Below are 22,718 nucleotides of genomic sequence, written 5' to 3'. Positions count from 1 at the left end.
ACACACGCTTTTTTCTGTAAATTTCGCAGAAGAAAGAATAGAGACTCTATGGTGGTTGCGACGAAATGTTGGTACAACACGAAACCAGGTGATCCAAATGGAGCAGGATTGGGAAGGAAACACATCCTATGGAATATTGAGCAAAGTCTGCAAAGATTACAAACTGACTACATCGATCTTTATCAGGTCAAAGAAAAGCTTTACTCGAATTCTATCATACCTCGAAGTGCGTAGAATAAGGCCATTATTCTCAGTGACTTCACGGCATACATAAATAGGGAAGGCCTTTAAAGACCATGTTTACTTCAACACACATCAAATTTTGTCTGATTCTTTCCGACAAAGAGAAAGGGTGGGAATTTGGCCCAGTGGCCAGCGGGTTTGACTGTGATGTCGTTGCTAGGTGACTGGGTGCCGTACGTTATGAGTTCGAATCCGATCGAAAATCTGCTTAATTTTCTGGGTGCGTACTTATGCAAGTTAATCGAGCGGCATATCTTGCTATATGTGGTGAGCAATGTGAAGGCACTTAACTCTTTGTCGACGTTTTTTATTTCGTGTTTTCGAGTATTTCAATGGACTTCAACAGATTCTTTGTGAATTTACATCAACAGATTGTTTGTGAATTTACATTCATAGATTCATTGTTGGGATAACAAGACCCCTATCCAAGAAACACTACGGACAATGGATGACTTGGTTCGCAGTGGTAAAGTACGATACGTTGGCGCCAGTAACGTAACAGGTTGGCAGATGCTAAAGATTGTCTATGAATGTAAAAATATGGGACTCAATCCTTGGATAAGCCTGCAGGTATACTGTTTTCGTTGTTGTTTGTGTTGTTGCTGTTGTTGATATTGTTGATATTGCTCTTGTTGTTGTTCTTGTTATAATTCTTCATCACGCTCAGGAAGATTTCATTTTGTAATGGACTTCATCAAGCCAGTCAAACAGCAATATGTCGATTGTTGTGATAATTAATGGCGCTTTTAAAGTTATTGTTATCGACGAAAAGGATAGCCGTCGGCCCGATTTACAAACAACAAAAATGCTTTCAAGATCAGACGAACACTATAATTGTGGTGGACTGGGATGAAAGAATTGCATCATAACTCCCAGAATTTGGAAAATAGGGATCGATAACCCCGATTCTAATGAAAGAATACTTCTTTAAGACACAATTGCAAAAGATTATTTAGCCAGTAAGCCTACACGATCGTTTGACATCCAATCATTTCTGTGAACAGTCAATGAAGTGATTCCCATGCATACAGTGTTTAGTAACATCCATTCATAGTTTTATAACCTCATATGGACCGATTGGTGTCATTAACCTGCCCAATCCAAATGTCACTGCAAACAGGTCCACAATTACAACTGATAATGACGTTTAGCCAAACGTTCGTGGTGAAAAGGTTCAATGAGAATCCCTTTACGTGAGGCGACCCTTTCATCGTCTAGCCTTGGGTCGTCCCTGTTCTTATCTATATGTGGATTGAATTACCAATATAAACCAATTTAATGCTTACAGTAACATCACTGATGCCTGTATGGATTTTGTATCCTAAGTTTCCAGCCAAAAAACAGTAATCAAAAGATAGTAGAAAAAATAGATGCTGATTTGTTAGGCATTGGATGGATCTTTTCATCAATATCTTTCTTCCTTTCTTTCTTCAAAATAATATCAAAGAACCGACACTTTAAAGAGTCATTTCATTTTGCTACAGGCTCAATACAGTTTGTTGAGTAGGACGTTAGAGTTGGAAGCCATCGACGTGTGCAGAAATGAAGGTGTAGCCTTGTTACCGTGGGGTGCATTAAAAAGGTCAGTCAGTTGCTGACTCATTACGTATACGCCCATATTCATATCAGTGGCATTTGGTTCTATACTTTAATTTAATTTACTTGAACAATTTTGTCGACCAGTCAATGTAACTCAAATCGTACGATACAAAATACATATATTAATCGTGACTTCAGCGTTTACACAACATCTAATTATCCTTTGAAAATTTTCATGACAGTTAAAGGGACAAAGTCGCTCATTTTTAACCTTTTTCAGGAGTATTGTTCGATATTAAAGTAGTTTATGTTGTTTCACTTCTTGAAACATGCTGAAATACTGTTTAACTGTGCACAACCTAAACTCTGCTTGCAGTCAGACAACACGTTCAGTGAAACATTTTTACGGTGTCAGTGTAACCAAAAAAAATCACGTTCAAAATTTCAAGTGTACGACTCTCACCAACCGACTCTCACGAAACGATCTGTTTCTATTCAACAAAGTTGTAATTTTTTACACTTTAAGCAAGTATGCCATGTAAAAATAGCGACTTTGTCCCTGCAAACCGAGATGATTTCACATATATTATATTGATTAATCTTGGGTTTAGAATGATAAAAGGCTGAACTTCATCAATGTTTGATTTTTGTATATGTCATGTCTTTTGAATTAACATATGTAAACTCTGTCTTGATATTTTTTAAATATGGTCAATAGTGAAGTATTTAGAGTATAATATTATGAGGAACCCCGATCCTATTTGTGTATGGTTATCATGACGACAGAGATCTACCTTTTCTCTTTTGTTTCTTTGTTGATTATGAGACTTTAATAATTCATAGTTACATGACAATCGTAAGCTGTGAGCTTGTGAGCGACATCCACGTGTTTGTTTGTGTGTTTGTTTGTGTGTTTGTTTGTTTGTTTGTTTGTTCGCCGACAATTCGGGAAGAAAACTGGAAATGCTTAATGTGTTTACTTCTTCTTGATCTCTCCTTTGATCATTCCAACACCCTGTACGGTCAGATTTACACATAATAGATTTTCAGTGATTTAAATGATCATTCAAAGGTACTTCATCATTTTCAATTGCTCGATTTTGTTATGTCGCCATGATGACAGCGGCTGGCTCACAGGTAAATACAAACAGGGACAGGCGCCGCCAGAGGACACCAGAGTTGGCTTCGTGGAGGCAGATCGCAGATTTGAAAGAGAGAGTCATCCAAGCTATTCGAAGTTTGCCAACAACCCACGAGTTTTCACCTTGCTGGAAGGCATGGCGAGAATTGGACGAGAACACGGTAAATCCAATTACAAGCAAGTCAAGAAAAACACATCAAATATGAACTGTCTGTCATCTGCGTGACAGTTTTAGTAGATTTTAGTACCATGGATACTGTATGGAAAAAGATTTTAATCATCGTGTGACATTTTCTACAACCAATCAACGTACAGTATCAGAATAAGGCGGATCAAGTGGAATCTCGTATATTTCAAAATAATGCTGATAGAATACGCGGACAGGACAACGCTCCTAGAAGATATCCTCAAAATCCAGCTTGTCCTACATTTTATATCATTTTGTCTTCTTTGAGATAGATATCACGAGACACGGAATAAATCTCTTGTAAAATTAATTCAAATAATCCAGAATAACATTAATCTGTATTCAGAGATTTTTTCTAAAAGACTTCTTATTTCTAGTTCAACGGTTTAATGAATGGTAGTTGTACAGTGGAGAGAAAGATCTGGTTATTTTTTTTCGAAAGCCTGCAGTATCACCATTTATCCTTTTGTAGCTGATTTTTTATTTTTTGTATTGTGTGTGCATTTTACACCGATGTCATAGTATATTTACCTGAGCTGTAGGATTGTCATTTTTGCAACTCTCTTAGGGTACATTGTGGTTTCCCACGTTTACTCGTACACGTATGTTGATTGAAGACATGATGACGTGGCAAGATAGGAACGCGAATGCTAAATATCTATGAAATTCCATAATTTCACAGATAAATCCATCGCTGAGGTCGCTATTCGCTGGTTGCTGCAAAAAGACACAATTCCTTCCGTATTGATCGGAGCGAAGACCATACAACAGCTAGATTGCAACTTAGGCGCCGCCAACGGCTGGGAACTTTCTGATCAACAGGTAAAGAGTTGATATACATGGACCTAAGATCTGTAAACAAAGGGAACTTTGAGATGCATACCAGCGTATCTACATATGAATGAGCAAAATAATAACAATGCATATGGCTGATCAAGCGATAAGAAAATGGACAGATTGAGTGATCAGATTAGCTGCATAACCGGTAAAATTCGACAGATGCGAGCTACAGTGAAAGGGTTATTTGAATCGTGAAAAGAATGATCCAAAATGAGTTGATATTAAATGCATGAAAGGACTCATCGATTACTTGTTGCTCTCTGAGGAACCTTGTTGTGTGGCCGAGCTTAAAGCCGGGCCATGATCGGTTATGTAGCATGTGCGTTCACCGTGAACTAACCGAAAAAATGACAAAAGACGTGCTATACTAGCCTAAAGTGTAATGAATATGTCATTCTAACCCAATATGTAGTAAAAGTACACTCACTCTCAGACTGTAACAATACTAAAAACAATATGTTATGCTAGTTAAATATGAAAGAACAATTAATCTATTGTGTAATTCTAAATTTAAATATGAGTATGAATTTGATTTGGAATTCAATACCATTTGTTCTGAATCCACGATAACCATCGGGGCTTGTTCTAAATGTATGCTGAGAACTCGTTTATAAATGTTTGATCTTTCTCGTGTTCAAGTTTGAACTTGATTTGTATCATCATCGTAGCCGGTTTTGTCACTTACACTGTTTTTTATTGTTTGTCATTTACAATTTCAGATGTCCGACCTTGACGACCTCAGTAGGATCGAACTACCGTACCCATACAACATGATAAAGGCACTGAACGAGGACAGAAACAGATGACATTGAAATTTATTCTCTATACCAGTCAAGATTCTTTTATAAATACAATGAAATTACTTACATGTACATTTCAGATATCGGACGTGTAGTCTTTGATATTACAATATTACGCATGTCACTCCCATGGGATGATTGAAATAGTGTATCGTTAAATTGTCATTCATGTTAAAATGAAATATCAAAACCATCTGAAATACGATTAGATGCTGTCGATAATATCCAAAGCAGACCATTTTTATTCTGTATTAAATGACAATGTGAGTGACGCACTTTGTTCATTTCGACACAGCCCTGACGGGTCAAATCTTTGATAGTGCAATCATAACGCAATCTAATATCACGGTTTTTTCATTGGCTTGTTAGGCAGCCACTGGCGTTTGTTGATAGATCGCAGTGAATTTCCGATGACTACTTTTTGTTACATGTAAAAACTGGCATTGACTTTGTAATACAATTTGTCAGGATAACATTAATGCAGCTATCTACCAATCATCGGTCAAGGATAGCCAATCATGACAATAATAACTGAGCAAATCGCCACCATGGATATATATATGAACCTGTTCGATTTGCTAAGAGCCAAACGCCAGTCAAAATATTAGTTTATTATCAAATCACACGAAGACCAGACATTTTTAGAAATCTGTCATTAGCGTTGAATAATCTATTAACTGTAGAAATTCCTTCAGGATCCCCAAGAGTTAAAATCAACATTTTATCCCCTCGTCATTCATGAGAAAAAATGAGTTACGGTGAAAAAAATTATCTTATTTATTAGGTATGTGAAAGTAGAAAAAGGCATACAAATTCCAACTTAGGGGTGCAAAAATGTTACAAAAAACAGTATTGAACTAAGAACACTGCAAGACGCCCACAGTGATGTCAAACTCATAACCTTTATCTTTGTGTATCATTCAATGCATTCAGGCTGTCAATATGAAGAATTTGTCATTCAATGTATTCAGGCTGCCAATCATTGATCACTCTTGACCTGAAAGCTGTCTGAACATATACACTGTTTATGATACAAGACGCCCCTGATATCGATTGACTCCATCGCATTTCTCTCACTTGCAAGAACTTGTCATAAATTTGTCGCAAGTCATTCCAGAAAGTGTGGTCAAATATTTGGTAACTTTGTGGAACGGAGCGCACTTCTAGCCATTCGTACGTCCAACTCCCGAGGTCCAACTGCACTACAAACGCTACACTATGAGTGCAGCATATTACAGTACTATTCCGTTGACAATGTGCTGGGTGTAAGGTATTAAATCATGTATGTCTTAATGTACTTTGTATAATGCCTGAAATATTGCATTCATCTTACAAATTTATTTCTTCATGTCACAGTATAAGTATGCTTCCATTTGGACAAGGATACATGATGTAGTAAACAAAGATAAGCATAGCCTTATCGATTGTGCAGATTTCTCGACAGGAATAATTTATTACTTTGTACACATTTCACGATAGGCTGGATGATGGAAATGCACAAAGATCAACGACGGCGTATGGATGCCTCCTCCCTACCCTTGACAATGTTTCTACCATTTCTTTGATCTGCAAGGAATAACATATCAACAGTTTGTGATCAATTGAGGTCACGGCGGGGTCAGGTCACATAATATAAGTTGCAATCGACAGACCACTACATGTTGAGGGGATGTCAAAACTAGAACCAAACTGTGCGGAATTGGTGAGTTTTGGGTTTTCAAGTTAAGCAAATATTTTAACTGACCCTAAAATCTACATCGTCAGAGCGTAAAAGCAGTGATTCATAAACCATACAAGCATATATAAATGTAACACATCAAGGAAGCGTTCTGATAATAAAACCAGCCCCGAGATTTTGACGTCCAAACTATATGATTGTAACCTGTAAGGGTCTGCCTCGGTTCAGAGTACGTTCGAGCAGGTATTTATCTTATATACAAAGAGTTCTTGTTGTTCAGAAATTGCAAAACATGGCGTCAGCTGATATCACGAGCCGTCTTTTAACTTCGTAGGCAGCAGCGGACTGCGAGTGTCCAATATCTGTCTTGGTGCTTTGACATTCGGGAAGTGCAAGGTAAGCTGTAATTGGACGACAGTCCCTCTATTACAGTCCTTTGCAGTGCCACCATTTTTCGACATTGAGTCAGGTGAATTTGTTGATGTCAGCTTGGTATCATGCACAGCACTACTTCGTTGAAGTAAAAGAGAAAGATACCATATTCGCATAGAATTCCTTGCCAGCGAGTTGTAATTGGCATCATTGTTTATGAAGACGAAATATACAGAGTTTAAACCACATTCTTTAAGAACCTGTAGGCGAATATTGTCCCCTCCCCTACTGTATACGCAAAGCTTAGTGGAAAGTGATCATTTCATGCATACGTCACAGTGCAACAGGCAAGATACGAATCCCTAATGAATTAAATATGTGTCAGATGTCAAAATCAACACCTACTCACTTTTATCTATATTAAAGATACATAGACGTGAACATACAGCATGAAGATTTGAGAATATTTAAGCAATAATGCACCCCTCCCAACCCGTAAAAGACGAAAACAAGCTTTTGAAGACACAATGCACGAAACGAACATTATGGGGTGCAAAGTTACTAGAGTTCATTATCGACCGGAAGTGGTAAATTATTACTATTATTGGAGACATCATGGCCCAGTGGCTAAAGCAGTGGACACGCTATCACAGGATGGAGAGTTCGAGCCACGGCATGGCTATGGTGTTGTGACCTTGAGCAAGGCACTGTTGGACCATTAAAGGACAATACAGGCAAAGTGATAGACTCAGATAAGGAAACAGCTGAGACATTGAACAATTTCTTTAGTTCTGTTTTTACCAAAGAAGACACCAGTAATATTCCACAGCCAAAACTACTTCTTACGAATGAAAACGACTGGCTAACTGACATTATTGTAACAGCTGATGATGTATACAAAGAGTTAATGAAGCTAAATCCACACAAAACTCCAGGTCCAGATAGCATCCACCCAAGAGTCTTACGGGAACTTGCTGAAGAAATTTCATCACCAATTGCAGTCATTTATAATCTATCACTGAAGCATGGAGTCATCCCAGAGGCTTGGAGAAGAGCAAATGTTTCACCGATATACAAAAAAGGCCCTAAACACAGTGCAGGAAACTACAGACCAGTTAGCCTTACAGCTGTTCTTTGTAAAGTTCTGGAGACGATAACTAAATTAGAGATTCCATAGTCAACCACTTAGAAAGTTTACACTTATTAAGGACAGCCAACATGGATTTACTTCTGGTCTGTCATGTGTGACAAATTTATTGGTATTTTTAGACTATGTAACAAAGGCTATTGATGATGGTGATCCAGTAGACATTGCATATCTAGACTTTAGCAAGGCTTTCGATAAAGTTCCCCATGTAAGACTGGCTGCGAAACTGAAAGCCCATGGTATCACAGGACATATTGGATGCTGGATAAGTAATTGGCTATCAAATAGATATCAGCGAACAGTACTAAGAGGAGCGGAATCACAATGGTTACCGGTTACAAGTGGTGTTCCTCAAGGATCTGTGTTGGGACCAGTTCTGTTTTTGATCTATATTAATGACATTGACAATGCTGTAAATTCATTCATGTTGAAGTTTGCCGATGACACTAAACTCTGTACAATTGTAAATTCCATTGATGATAAGAACAATTTCCAAGAGGATTTAATTAAGTTAACAGAATGGTCTTCTGATTGGCAAATGGCCTTTAATGTTGACAAGTGTAAAGTAATGCACATTGGCAGAACAAATCCAGCATATGACTACACAATGAATGACATTCGGCTGAAAGTTGCAACAGAAGAAAAGGACTTGGGTGTTTTAATTCATAACTCACTAAAGCCAAGCAATCAATGTGCAGCAGCAGCAATGAAAGCAAACAGAACACTTGGAATGATTAAAAGGAACATAACGTACAAATCAAAATATATCATCATGAAACTATACAAATCTCTTGTCAGGCCACACTTGGAGTATGCAATTCAATGTTGGAACCCATATTACAGGAAGGACATAGATCTACTTGAAAACATACAAAGAAGAGCTACCAAGTTAATACCAGAGCTGCAGCATTTGTGTTATAAAGACAGGTTAAAGGCTTTGAACTTAACTACATTGGAGGAAAGACGTCGTCGTGGGGACATGATTCAGGTCTTTCGGATTCTACAAGGATGGGATAAAGTAGCTGTAGACAAACTATTTACATTTGCCCATTCAAGCAAAACCAGAGGACACTCACTAAAGCTTGCCAAATCAACCGTCAGATTGGACACTAGGAAATATTTTTTCACTCAACGGACTGTATCCCACTGGAATGACTTACCTGAGCATGTTATTCAAGCCAAAACTGTGTGTGACTTTAAAATAAGACTGGACCAGCATATTAACAGAATGAGGGATTATATAAGCCTTTAAGGCTTCCTTCCCTTTCTTGCCATGGCTTTTTTTTTTCCATGGCAATCATAGTAAATCATAGTAAATCACTTTATTCCTCATTGTTTCTCCCCCAGGAGTGATGGGTACCTGGTAGGACAGTGGTTATAATGTGTGCGTTTTGCTCTGCTGCGCTGATTGGCTGCACATGTGAGCTGTTGTATGCTCCCCAGGGAGTTGAGTGGTATCATAGGTCCAGAGACCAAGGGTAATAATTGTAAAGCGCCTAGGGCACATGAACTTTTGACTCTGAGCACTAGGGTGACCGGACGATTTTTAAAACTGAATTTTTTTGCCAAAATCTTGATGGTACCTGTTGAAGGTGTTGGTACAAAGTCCAAATCTGAAAACATAATTTGGCTAATTAGCATGATCACAATTTGGCAGCCTAGCCTCTGGAAATCAAAGTTTCCAAATTCTTTCCCTGAGAATATTGTAATGAGGAATAATGAGACATTGTGACCAAAAATCGGATCAAATATTGTTAAAAAGGCTTAAAGATGACTAACTGTATAATAATGAGTGCGTTGAAAGGTGCATAGTTTCCAAATTATTTCTGTGAGAATATTGTATGGGTTTATCAGTGAAAGAAAATGGAAGATTGTCCTCACCCTGACCTTTGTGTTTCAAGTATCATGGATACAAGCCATTGTTTCTGGTCAGAGACAGGTGCGCACGGGTGAAAAAGCACGTTGTTCAAGTACGGCACTATTGCGAACTTTACTTCCTGCTTTGGGAAAACCATTGGCGCTAATTTGCGCTGTATAGCTGAGCCCTTAGAGCACAAAAGAAGTAGAAAAATATCTAAGGTACAATTTGCCCGCATGCCCATTCCTTCCCTTCTTGGAAAATGATGACAAAAGTCATAGCCGTTTCAAAGTAAAAATTTCGTCAGCAGTTTCTCGGAAGAAAAAAGACCTTTCAGGATATTTTTGCACTCATCTTGACTTCCTAGTCTTCACAACATTCACCGTGAAATGCAACTCTTTCCGTTCACGCGATCACTCATAGCGACCGTTCGTTTGCGAGTAGACGACTTCCAAGATGGTGTCCCCTCTGATGTTTGTTGAATGTTCATAAACTTCAAGATTTTCACGTCATTACCTTGTTCACAGACATAAATGTGCACAACTATTGAATTTGTACAATTTATCACTACCTGGGTCCCCCTTTAAGCCTTCGATTTCGAGCATTCACTCTCAGAAAACTCGTATCAGCCCCATTGTAGGGAATAGGAGGGCCTCTCGTCCGGTCACCCTACTATATAAGAACTCATTATTATTATTATTATTATTATTATTATTATTATTATTATTATTATTATTATTGTACTCGGGCCTCAGCCCCAGTACATTTGTTTTCATTCCGTGGGAAAAAACTCTGTAAGGTATAACCATTTCTGGCTGAGACCAGGGAGGGCAAAATGTCTTGGCTTCATCTTTCTTGGCATAATAAATGGCGTAATGATGTTAACTGAATGGAAGTGCTGCTCTCAGCCAGTCTTGAATAAGTGAGATTGAATATTAATGCTTCTCTATCTGAGTTTTTGCCACAAAATCTTCTGAATATAATCAAAATGTGCATCGAAATGCAACAATTAATGCACCCTCCGTTTCCTAGGCGATGGCACGACCCTTGCTACACCCACTGGACGGAGCCAAAGTGGGAGGGGTAATTTCAGTTTGGTCGAACAAGAGGGCTCGAGACCAGAATTTAACATTTAAACTTGAAACATGTTTAATCGCTGACAAGATGTGGACTAGTGTTAATCAAAGTACCAGTGTGAAAGGAAAGGTTTTATATCCTGGACACAATGAAAAACATTACGACTGGAAACTGTACCCCCAGTTGAGAATAGTAATGCCCACAGCGATGGAGAACACTTATCCTTGAGCTGAGAAAACCAGACCATCATTTCGAAATAGAGCTGCAGATTCGAGAAGCTCGTTCAAAATAGCTAGGTACACCCCATAAAGGGGTGGTTTCGAGTTTTGAGGGCAAATTTCGCCTCCTTCATATAGAAATCGTACGTTTGTTTTTCCAGGAGAACACACCATTTGACACAAAATTTGCATGTAAAGGGGTCGCCAGTAAGCACGTGGTCAAATCTGGCATAAGAAACAATATGAAATGTTGGGTAAAGCCAGTCCAAAATAAACTGATTTGAACTTTTGTGTTTGTAATTTATACCACTGCAGTAACATTACCTTTTTTTGACAACATCACACAATGTAATACGTTTTGAAACTGAATACTCCGACGTATTCTGTGTCTCCTTTGCTAAAAAATACGGTATGCAGATTACCATGTAAGGAGATGATGACGTCAAGACAGATTTGTAGTGCGTTTGGTCCTGGATGGTGCACGAAGTTTAGTCAAGGTAGCTTGTGTATTTATTTCCTAAATGGGAGAGATTAGGGTTGATCTAAACGAAGGCCGAAGAATGTTATGATACTCTAAGCGAGCTGAACTCTAACGCGAATGGTTGGATAATTTGGAGGATGTCTAGAATGATCTCGTTTCATTAAGATTATTGGCGGTCAGTATTGAATTTCAACTGCGTCAAAAGTTTGCGAAATGAGTATTCCGTCGAACGGTCAACGAACGATATTTTAGAAATCTGGAGACATGGCACATCGCATTTTATTTTAGTATTTTATATTTTACAAAAGATTTAAGAAGCAATGATTTTGTCGAAAATTCTGAAAAAAATATAGGAAGATTTGATCGCGAACACATTTTCACTTTGGGTCAACTAGCCCTGCGTACGATGCTGGTGTGTTCCGCTACAGCTAATCGCCCAGCTCACCACAGCCCTGCAAAGACCCGTACGTAGGGTCGGTGACTTCAAATCCATTTTGGGACTTGACGTAAAAAGCCAAATTAAGCTTACTGCCGAAATTCAGCGTTCTTGGGCCCAAGTCGTATCCCAGCCTACCTCAGCTACTCGATCGCTTCCAAAAATGACAGTCGTTTATTCACTTCTCGTAGATAACCGTCGATGTCGGCTACTCTCTCACTAGTCCTGCATACGATGCTGTGTGTTAGCTGTAGCACATAGCATCGTACGCAGGACTAGGGGTCAACATGGGGTCGCAGCCATGTTGCCTCAAAACTTATTTCTGTCTCAGTGCACTCAAAACTCAAAAATGTCGGATATGAACCTGTAAAATCGATGCAATTTTGTCAAACTTCGGCGAAATTTCAGCCTATAGACAAAATTTCATCTAGGTAAGGTAAATCTACTGAAATTTGATCGACAAATAATCCTGAGCTTGAACGTGACAGCTCGCCTTCTCCGGGAAGTCAAGTATCCAGCTGCCCATACGCAGTTGCCCATATGGCCAGGTTTATGAGATTGTTTTCAAGCGACGGCGGCAGACCGTACGGGGCTCTGGATATGAACCTACCGCCGGTGTAGCTGTAATAACTGTTGCGTTGTTTTTAGTGCCCACGGACGAAGTCCTGGGGGAGTTATAGGTTTGGTCATGTCAGTCCGTCCGTCCGTCCGTTCACGCAGATATCTCAGACATGCCCTGGTCAATTTCTTTCAAACTTTGCACAAGAATAGTACCCAACCCCATACAGATGCACGTCGATTTGTTTCACAATGCGATCGAATTTGGCCGTGTTAGAGGACGTTTTAGTTTACACCTCCATAGACTCCCATGTATAAGGCAGTTCTCCATAGACTCCCATGTATAAGGCCAAGAAAAATAAAAATTTAGTTTCTCATCGTATTCATATTGCCTAAAGGATGCAGTGACACAGTTTTTTGTCCCCACGGATAAAGTCCAGGGGGCTTATAGATTGGGTCATATCCGTCCGTGAGTCTATCAGTGAGTCCATCGGTTCACGCAGATATCTCAGACATTTTGACAAAATATCATGTGACCTTGGTGACCTTTGACCTCAAATATACATTATTGTCCATAACTCAGTAACCACAAGTGCTAAACCTTTCATATTTGGTATGATGGGACACCTTATGACGCCACATATTGTACCCTATTAATTATGTGCATATCTAATTTTGAGAGAGCCAATAAGGCTAGAGGTCTGATTTTTGGTATATAGGGATAAGTTAACAATATAATTTGTTAGATAAAACGTCACGTGACCTCAATGACCTTTGACCTCAAATATATATATTTGTCCACAACTCAGTAACCACAAGTGCTACATCCTTCATATTTGGTATGATAAGACACCTTATGACACCACATATTGTACCTCATTAATTATGCGCATATCTAATTTTGAGCGAGCCAATAGAGCTAGAGGTCTGATTTTTGGAATATAGGAATAACTTAGCAATACAATTATTTTGACAAAATGTGACGTGACCTCAATGACCTTTGACCTCAAATATATATATATTTGTCCACAACTCAGTAACCACAAGTGCTACACCCTTCATATTGGTATGATGGGACATCTTATGACACCACATATTGTACCTCATTAATTATGCGCATATCTAATTCTGAGCAAGCCAATAGAGCTGGATGTCCGATTTTGGTATATAGGGATAACTATAGGGTAGAAATCTAAATATGCCCATCTAAATATTAGACATTACCATCGAGAACAAAAGAAATTTGCTGTAATTTGAATATTTAAGGAGTTTAAGCAATTTCCACTATAAATAAAGAACCCCTGCCTTAAACTCCACAAAGTTGCTAGACGTATTTTGCCGTTGTCATGCCATTGCTTCGTTTAATAACCAATTAATCAAATGCCTAATTGACAGGAGGAAATACAAGACCATATTTGAATAGTAGAACATATTGTCCTCAAAATTACTCTATCACGGCCCAAGTACTCATTGCCTTCAGCAATACTGCCTTGTTATTATTATTATTATTATTATTATTATTATTATTATTATTATTATTACAAGTTTAGGGGCTATAAGTATTATATAGAAATCTAATAACAGTTCATTGAAGCTGTGGGAATTCTGAAAAAGAGGTGTTGTTTATTTTAATTTTGTCAATAGGGGTGTCGTACGTATATTCTCTCCGCCCAGTTAGGTGTTCCTTTTGACATCACTACCCTTATGAATATTCATATACTTGCAAAAACTGACAGTCGCTGTGTCTGGCAGCGCGTGCTCACAGCTGCTGAGCTGCACAGCGTAGCCTTCGAATGCAGGCCCATCGTGGCAGTCGTGGGCGTGTAGAAAACAAGGCACAGCGACTGTGGACAGTCTATGCCAGTGTAATTGGCCTTGTAAACGTATCTTCAGCGTGGCATTTGTAGTTGTGGCGAAAAAAATAAACCCTCTCCGTATACTGACGTTGTTGGTTTTATTTTGTTCATGTGCATTAACTGTAAGCAATCAAGGAAGTTTTGGGATGGAAATAGAGCAAAGGCATGAGTTTCCACGAGATCTGTGCTACAAATATAACTTTACGCATGCGCACTCTTTTGCCAGTGGTGCGTGTAGCCTGCCAATATGAGCATGCGCATGAATGTGTCGTCTGCACACTACGTCCCGTGTTATAATCATGTCATTCAGCTTTGCATGTTGACAGAAACTGGAATTACTGCAGAGAATACTTTTCAGGACATCACATGTGAGTCTCTAAGGTAACAAGTAGGACGTTTAGGAAATCCTTTCAGAAAGTTCACGCCGCCTGTGGCCATTTTGTGGAGTATATAAGCTTATAGTTATACGTACCTGGAGCGTATACAGTATTTCTACTGTACAGTGTACATATTGCCGGATAATATGCGATGGAATTTTGCGTTTCACGTCGTTCAATCATTCAGATGGAAATGCTGCCCTTCTCCAAACTTTGAAAAAAACAGGGTGACAGATTTGGAATGCTAACAATTGTATATCAAGAATGACGTTATTTAATGAGAAGACATTGTATTCGAGCACGGCTACAGTTTTTGATTCGAGAACTCTCATCATGATGGACCGTGGTTGTATTCAACAATCGAGAGGGCAAGGGTGAGTCGAACTTTTTCCTATGTCCATGTAGCACTTGTGCAAAAATAAGCGAATCCACAGGCCTTTGGCGAATCAATAAATGCGTTTTTCACCATGCTGAAAGGTTGAAAGATCCGTCCGTCACTTTGGGACGAGGTAGATAAATGCAGTCAAACCCAGCTGGGCACATAATGTGATTTTGTTCTGGAAATTACGAAGACGACCGGCCGTGCGGTGGAACTTTGCAACAAAGTTTCAATATCTGAACTGACGTACTTGAATGACAGTCACAGGAAACGATGGCCAATAAAAACGCATTCTCGTTGCATTTTGATAATAATGTATCAATCACAATGACACAGAAATTATGCCTCCTCTCGGCAGAAGGGCCATGGCCAATTTTTAGCCCTGCTACAGTATGTCTCAGTGCTGAAAAGGCCATGTTGTTGTCAGGTTGTCATGGCGACTTTAAAATTTGCATACAACTCTGAGAGTGAAACGGGTTGTTAATAGGTCACAGAACTTTTGAGTCCCACTGTCGTCCATTATACCTGTTTCCTTGGGTGCAAGTATACACATCAAAAGACTAGAAAATTCACTTCATGGGCAGAATCTCGTAAAGTAGCCTTTTCTTGTCTGGTTAACGAAAACAGATACCCCTGATCTAAAATACGCATGGTTTTAAATAAAAAAAACCCTGTGGTTACTTAATGGTTACCATGGCAACATGAAACAAAAATGAACATGGAGTTCATGCTGTGATAAATACACTTAGGAGAGCATTTGCATAGTAACTGGGATTACTTTTAATGGAATTGGAAAAACTTTGAAATTTTAAAATGCAAATAGGTTACTATGTAAACACAGGGCAGTAAAAATGGATATCATGTTTTGTCTTTCTAACCCAAAATAACCCTTTGGTATAATATTTCTGTTGATTACTGGATTTTTACACTGAATATTTGGTCTTTCTAACCCAAAATGTCCCTTTGATATAACATATTCTGTTGGTTACTGGATTTTAGGTGGAATCTTTGAAAAACTGGTAATTTTTACTCCTGAATGGTTACCATGGAAACATCTCACATTAAAATGAGTGTGATTTTTTTTGTGTGCTAACAAGAAAAACCCTTGTTATCAATTTTTTACATCAATCAATAGTTCTTTAATAGGAATTAGGGAAAAAGTAACATTTTCAATCCCAAAATAGTTACCATGGCAACTCGAAACATTAAGATAAGTCTGTTTTTGTGTTCTCTGACCCGAACTCCCCCACTAGGTAATTTTCATATCAATCAAAGTAACTTTTCATGGGATATTAGAAAAACTGAAATTTTCAACCCCTAAAATGGTTACCATGGAAACATGGGGCACTGAAATCGATATCATATTTGGTCTTTTCGACCCAAAATACCTTTATGGTGAAATTTTCACGGAAATTGAACCTATTATTATTCGCGTTATTATTTCTATATAATACTTATATTAATTATTATTATTATTATTATTATTATTATTATTGAGTTTGTCAATGCCTTTAATTTGCACATGTATAAATATCTGAGGCCACTATACTTGATAGTCGGATACATTATCAGTAATAATCTGGGGGTGACATCACATATTTCACTGTGTTACGACCACGGGACGTCGGTAAGGCAAAATGGAAATGTCTGTCTTAAATTGTCGTTAGCAAAGTGATACAATTTCAAGCGGACCCGCTTGTCGCAACAAAAAGATGGTCAAATAAAGAAACTACACACAAGTTGTTGATAATATTTCCTTATTCTTATTGAAGAACGTCACGTAGTGACAGCATGAAAATAACTTTACAATATTAAAATTATCTCTACTCTAAGCGTGACCAAGTAACAAAATATGTGTATTTGTTTTAAACAAAAAATATAACAGAAAGTGTCCACAGGCCCGACGGCGAGAGCTCTCTTGACTTGAAACACGCTGGTCCACCTTGCCAACTTCGTCCGGACGCATCAGACAATGGAGAACAGCCACGTAGCAGCTCGACGCACAAGTACAATAATCCTCGTAGAAAGTCACAGCATGAAAATCCTACCACTAGGACAGTTCCAAATAACTGTAATGTACTCACAGGAACTCTGATACCACAACTTCCTCAGTCGTCAACAGGCACACAAAGTTTCTAGACTGCAGTCACAATTTGACACCAGCGGGAAAAGTCAGTAAAAAGTACGGGCTCTGTCTTCAAAACTGGGAAACTCAGTGGACGTGGACTTCCGACGATCCCAGTACTTGCGGAAAGTCAAAGTGACATGGCAATGAACACGTTTATATACGACAAAATACATTATTCATAAACAACTGATCATGCAAATAAGCAAATGAAAACAAAGGGAATTCAAACTATGTTACCTGGTCACTAGAAAAATGATAGAGGGCGTTTCCCTCGTAACAAGTGGTACTGGCAGAGCTGCTATAATATGATATCAATTGCTGTTGTTCTATATTTACACTAGGTTAGTGAAAGCAAAACAACGTTCAAACGTTAAACACTTAAGTTAGAACGCTCCTCGAAGACAGATATTTGGACTATCAAAGTTTTATTATTTTGGCCTACCACTTGTGAGGGCTTATTTGAAGCTTATATGGAGTATATAAAGTTTTCTCAGTCTTCGTTTTGTAAAATTTGGGAATTATATTCAACCTCCTTCACCCCTTGAGATAACACGGGGATGGAAGCCAGCTTGAATTTCAAATATAGGTAATTTTGTGTGCACGGTAACTCCATATTTTTATTTTTATTTTGAAATATAGTGGTCGAAAGTTTGCTTGAACTTCGAATATTGACAGAAGCTTTAGTCTTTTATTTTTGGAGAAAGGCAGAAAATCCAGCTCTGCCTGGCAGTGGAGGTCTCGTTTAAAATAAGTTTTGAAAGGACCAGCGGCTTACCAACATGCCCTCTATAGTGTGTTTTGTTTCTGTGTATAGAGCTCGGCAAATTATGCACATCGCTATGAAGTTCATATGTGAAGGAAAGGGAATAAAATAAACTATTAAGTTCAGCATTAATATATTGCCCTACAACAAGTTACTTTCAATATCCCAAAGATCACTACCACCTCCACCCTCATCATCATCATCATCATCATCATCATCATCATCATCATCATCATCATCATCATCATCGTTGTTGTTCAGAAAGATGAATTGTGACAAGTTGAAAACACTTTGTTTATGAACCTGTAAGCGGGAACTCACCTCTCCCCTGCTATGTGCAGGGCTTAATGGAAAGTCTTTATTTCAAGTGCATGTACATATCAAACCGTGTCAAAGCGTAAAAGGCAAGTTCGATCCGAGCCTCTAAAAATCAAATCGATTCCAGTTGCTAGTATAAAGACACGGAATATGTATCAATTTGAATGAGGAAACTCCAAACGAGTTTGTGATGGGCATGAGAGAAACGTTGACAAAGACATCGTTATATGTTTCCGTTAAATCCCCCCAAATTTTAAAATCCCCTCTGGGGACCATGATGAGACCCTTTCTTTGTACTTCTGTTAGGTTATTCTTCTCCAATTCTTGATTGTCATCTTTCGATGCAGGTTTAGTTAGGATTTACCAAGTCCATTTGAAAGTGTCAAACCCTATGGTCTCGAGAAATGGAGCGATGAGGCTCCCCATGAAGTTCTCGGATGACACCTGTCAGAAACACTAGAGACGCTTTGCTGAGAGAGGAAGGATTTGAATGGAAGAGTCTTTACAAACGTCGTTTTCCTAAAATTTGTGTATTTCTTTTCAATGTCAGGATGGCATTCCGGGACAGTGCGATGAGTCTCTATCTCATCAGATGATGGACAGGTATGTTGAGTTAGGCGGCAACTTCATCGACACTGCTGACGTTTACCAGGGTGGACTGTCGGAAAAATATATCGGATCGTGGATGGCCAAGTAAGTTATCCCCCGTATCTGGTGGTGATAAGGGGCATGCATGCCTTTTGTGGAAGGTCGCCATTTTTGCGCAAATATTGAAAGGCTTCGTCCTAAAATATCATTACCCTAGATTTCCTGAATCAATATCTGGAGGAATATCTGACAGGAATACGTAAGTAAAAGTATTGGCGTCCCAAATGTGGATACCTGTCTGATCCTTTCAAGTTGATAGAGTGTCAGCAACATATCATACAAACTATGAATTATTTCCAATATTTAATTAGTGAATTTTTTATCATTTTTTCAATTTTTAAAATTAAATTTCAGACGGCAAAATCGTAACGATATTGTCGTTTCCACTAAAGTTCGCTACTCCACGGATTCAAACAACGAGAACCGTGTCGGACTGAGCAGACGACACATTTTGCAAGCCGTGGAAGAAAGTTTACAACGTTTACAAACAGATTACATCGACATTTATCACGTGAGCAAATCCACTTCTGAAGGATTTCATCCTGTCGACTTTTGCAAACGTATTACGGTGAAGCTTGACTCCCCTGAACGTCAGAATGTTCGCAACAATTTGCATTGACAGTCTACCTCACTACTCGTGCTTCTTTCTCTGTGTCTGTTGTATGATGTATGTATGTATATTTGTTACACAGACACAGACAAACACACACACACACACACGTTTAAAATGTAAAGGTTTGGCTAGCATGATTGTTGTCTCGTACTTGTAAACATTCGTATACATGTATCCCATCTTACATCTACCAGATTCATTGTTGGGACAATGCGACACGGCTACAAGAAACCCTGCGAACGCTTGACGATTTGGTTCGTTGCGGCAAAGTGAGATATGTCGGCGTCAGTAATCTGGCTGGATGGCTGGTTCAGAAGATAGTAGATGAATGCCAATATATGGGTCTCAATCCATTGATCTGCTTACAGGTAAGTTCGAAGTCTGTTGTTAATCAAGAAAAGTGGAGATAGCGTAATCTGGAACTTATTTTTGCTGTTGACAGCGTGTCTTCAACTAGTTTGTGACATCTATGTGCGGGGAGAGATGTCAATCCTATAAACGTGTTTCTGTGCCAAATTTTACGTTTACACGTATCTGAATACTATAGTTGCCCTGTTTTTGTTCCTGTTTCCGGACAAAAGCAAAGACCATTTTCAAAACGATGAGTACAACATCTTTGCAGTTCTCATCCAAGGCAAGAAGCTTCTACGATGAACACATGCAAAAACCTAATCTGACTCTGTGAATTAACTTCCATCATGCCCCCTACGTTTCGGCCTTGCATCGTACAGATTTTGCACCGTCATACTTCGAGTTAGTTCAACCAAATTGCTTCAATGTTCAGGTTTGGCCTGTATGCAGTAAAATAAGTCGGGAGGATGAATCTATCACCCGTTTTGTTATTCCCAGGCTCAATACAGTCTAATGTGCAGATCGATAGAATTTGAACTCACAAATGTCTGTAGAAATGAAGGACTTGGTATTCTACCATGGAGTCCTTTAAAGGGGTAAATATACTGCTGAACGTTTTCTTGATTAGATAACTTGTTTAGTGTTTAGTGTTTAGTAATGTCTTTAATTAACTTGTTTAATCCAAACATTTTCTCTCAGAGGGTGGTTGACCGGTAAATTCAGACGCGACGTGAAACCTCCAGAAGGTTCAAGAATAGCGTACATTGAACGTAACCCAGCCAAACGTATAGCTGGAAGTCGGCCGAGTTACTCAGAATACGCCGACAATGAAAAGGTTTTAAAACTGTTGGATGTCATGGAAACAATCGGAACGGAAGTTGGTGAGGTAGCTCCTTCTGTTTTCTGTTAATATTCAGAAGCATATTAAACACAACAAGAACTTAAATGGCATGCGCATCTCCTTCCCGTCTTCTTGAACTGGTTTTCAATTGGATCCATGGATACCTACAACCTCATGGGTATTTAGGGACAAAACGTAAAATTTAATGTACATACTGTACATCTGGTGTGAATGAACCATCGAGAAATTTATCAGGGTACAGCGCCACCAGGGAGAGACTGTGATAGGAATACTAATGATAAGATGTCACAATTGTTCCCATTTTAGACTATTACAGCCAGTAAGGAATATATGAAAAAATTACAAAGTTAGAGAAAACTCTTCAAAGAAAAACCGGTGTATAGGGACTTTTTCTGAACAGATTCCTCCTTGAATTTTGTGGGAAGATACACCATACATGTTGTATTTACACCTATATCGATGCTATTATACAAACACTGTAAATGTTGGTTTCTATGGAACTTACAGGAAAGACAATGTCTCAGATTGCTATCCGTTGGCTGCTTCAGAAAGACACCGTCTCTTCCGTCATAATTGGAGCAAAGACTCTACAACAACTAGACGAGAACATGGGAGCCAGGAGCTGGGAACTCACACAGCAACAGGTTGGCTTTCCAGTTTCATGAGTACACACGTGCATTTCCTTTGTACGCCTATATGTGTAATATAGAAAATCGCTTTCTGAGGAATGTATTAGACAGTGTTTCAAGCCTATCAAAGCCTTTCAAGGTTTACGGCCAGTTCTCCAATTCGATAAAAAAGCAAGAGACATGGAATAATGACACTTCTTAAATGCGATATCTCGGGGACCGTGAATCATCTCCTTGTAGAAATTGTTGGGAGGTCGTCATGTGCCACGCAAACACGCACACACGTTTTACACACACACACACACACACACACACACACTCTCTCTCTCTCTCTCTCTCTCTCTCTCTCTCTCTCTCTCTCTCTCTCACACACACACACACTCCCTCTCTCTCTCACACACACACGTACAGACACATAGACACAGACACACGACACTGGCAACTTTAGATGTTTGCTAAATGCGCGAAAAGGTAGAGAACTTTGATGAGGGAAAATGAGAAAGTTTTACATCGTCATTATATGTCTTTGTACACAATTGCGCTGTTCTTTCCTTTTTTATTCAGATGAATGACTTGGATAGAGCAAGTGGAGTAGTTCTCCCCTATCCATATGACGTCATGGATAAAGTCGGAAAGATGAGAAAAAGGGAGAATTCGTGGTGATGAAATGTGCTGGCTACATGTTATAAATATGAATAGCAGTTCCTTTCAATTTTTTTTTTCAAAAGTCATCGTGAAATTTTCAACCGATTGCGCTGCCTCCCGGACAGACTCTGAACATATGCCCCATGTTTAGGTCTCGCACTTTTTTCAATAATTGAGCTCGATTGGAACTAATTTGGGATAACTGGATAGTGAATTAATGTCGGTTCAATCTGCAAATGTAAGCTCCTCTGCTTTTGTTTTTAATCATACACTTGTTTTTATGAGAAATTTGTAATATTGCAAGAGCCAGGTTTAGGGCATCTAACACTTTTGAGAAATTTTAACAGTGTGAAGATTCAATTCCCAAAAATTAGTTCATATCGTGTTAAATGGTAAAAAATCGTAGATGCGATATTTTTTATCTGGTTACAATCTACATAGATTAGGATCAACTAGAAAGCATTTGCAAGCAAAAGCGAAGTTCCAGAGACCAGAGCAGCGGAAGAAACAAGACTCATGTGTGACAAAGATAGGTGCAGAATGAAAGAGTGCTTTGGATTTTAATATTCAGCGC

The 22,718-nt window shown here is 38.7% G+C and overlaps 1 protein-coding gene and 1 long non-coding RNA gene across 2 annotated transcripts in view; both read left to right on the top strand.

Moving 5' to 3' along the window:
• Window positions 1–6,161, top strand: part of LOC139118431 (1-deoxyxylulose-5-phosphate synthase YajO-like) — a 388,145-nt gene extending 381,984 nt beyond the window's left edge. The window contains exons 3-8 of the mRNA XM_070681728.1: window positions 30–186; window positions 640–813; window positions 1,728–1,825; window positions 2,906–3,084; window positions 3,793–3,932; window positions 4,670–6,161. Of these exons, the coding sequence (XP_070537829.1) occupies window positions 30–186; window positions 640–813; window positions 1,728–1,825; window positions 2,906–3,084; window positions 3,793–3,932; window positions 4,670–4,756 (835 nt within the window). The 3' untranslated portion in view covers window positions 4,757–6,161. The remainder of the gene's footprint in view (window positions 1–29; window positions 187–639; window positions 814–1,727; window positions 1,826–2,905; window positions 3,085–3,792; window positions 3,933–4,669) is intronic.
• Window positions 6,162–6,376: 215 nt separating this feature from the next.
• Window positions 6,377–21,710, top strand: LOC139118429 (uncharacterized). The gene is made up of 4 exons (XR_011548704.1): window positions 6,377–6,452; window positions 6,763–6,824; window positions 20,708–20,894; window positions 21,378–21,710. It is a non-coding gene; the product is annotated as an uncharacterized lncRNA (long non-coding RNA).
• The last annotated feature ends 1,008 nt before the right edge of the window (window positions 21,711–22,718 follow it).

The sequence above is a fragment of the Ptychodera flava genome, chromosome 19, assembly GCF_041260155.1.
Source record: "Ptychodera flava strain L36383 chromosome 19, AS_Pfla_20210202, whole genome shotgun sequence".
NCBI classification, from domain to species: Eukaryota; Metazoa; Hemichordata; class Enteropneusta; family Ptychoderidae; genus Ptychodera; species Ptychodera flava.
Note: the sequence above shows the minus strand (reverse complement) of the source record. Positions and strands in the feature narration are given on the sequence as shown.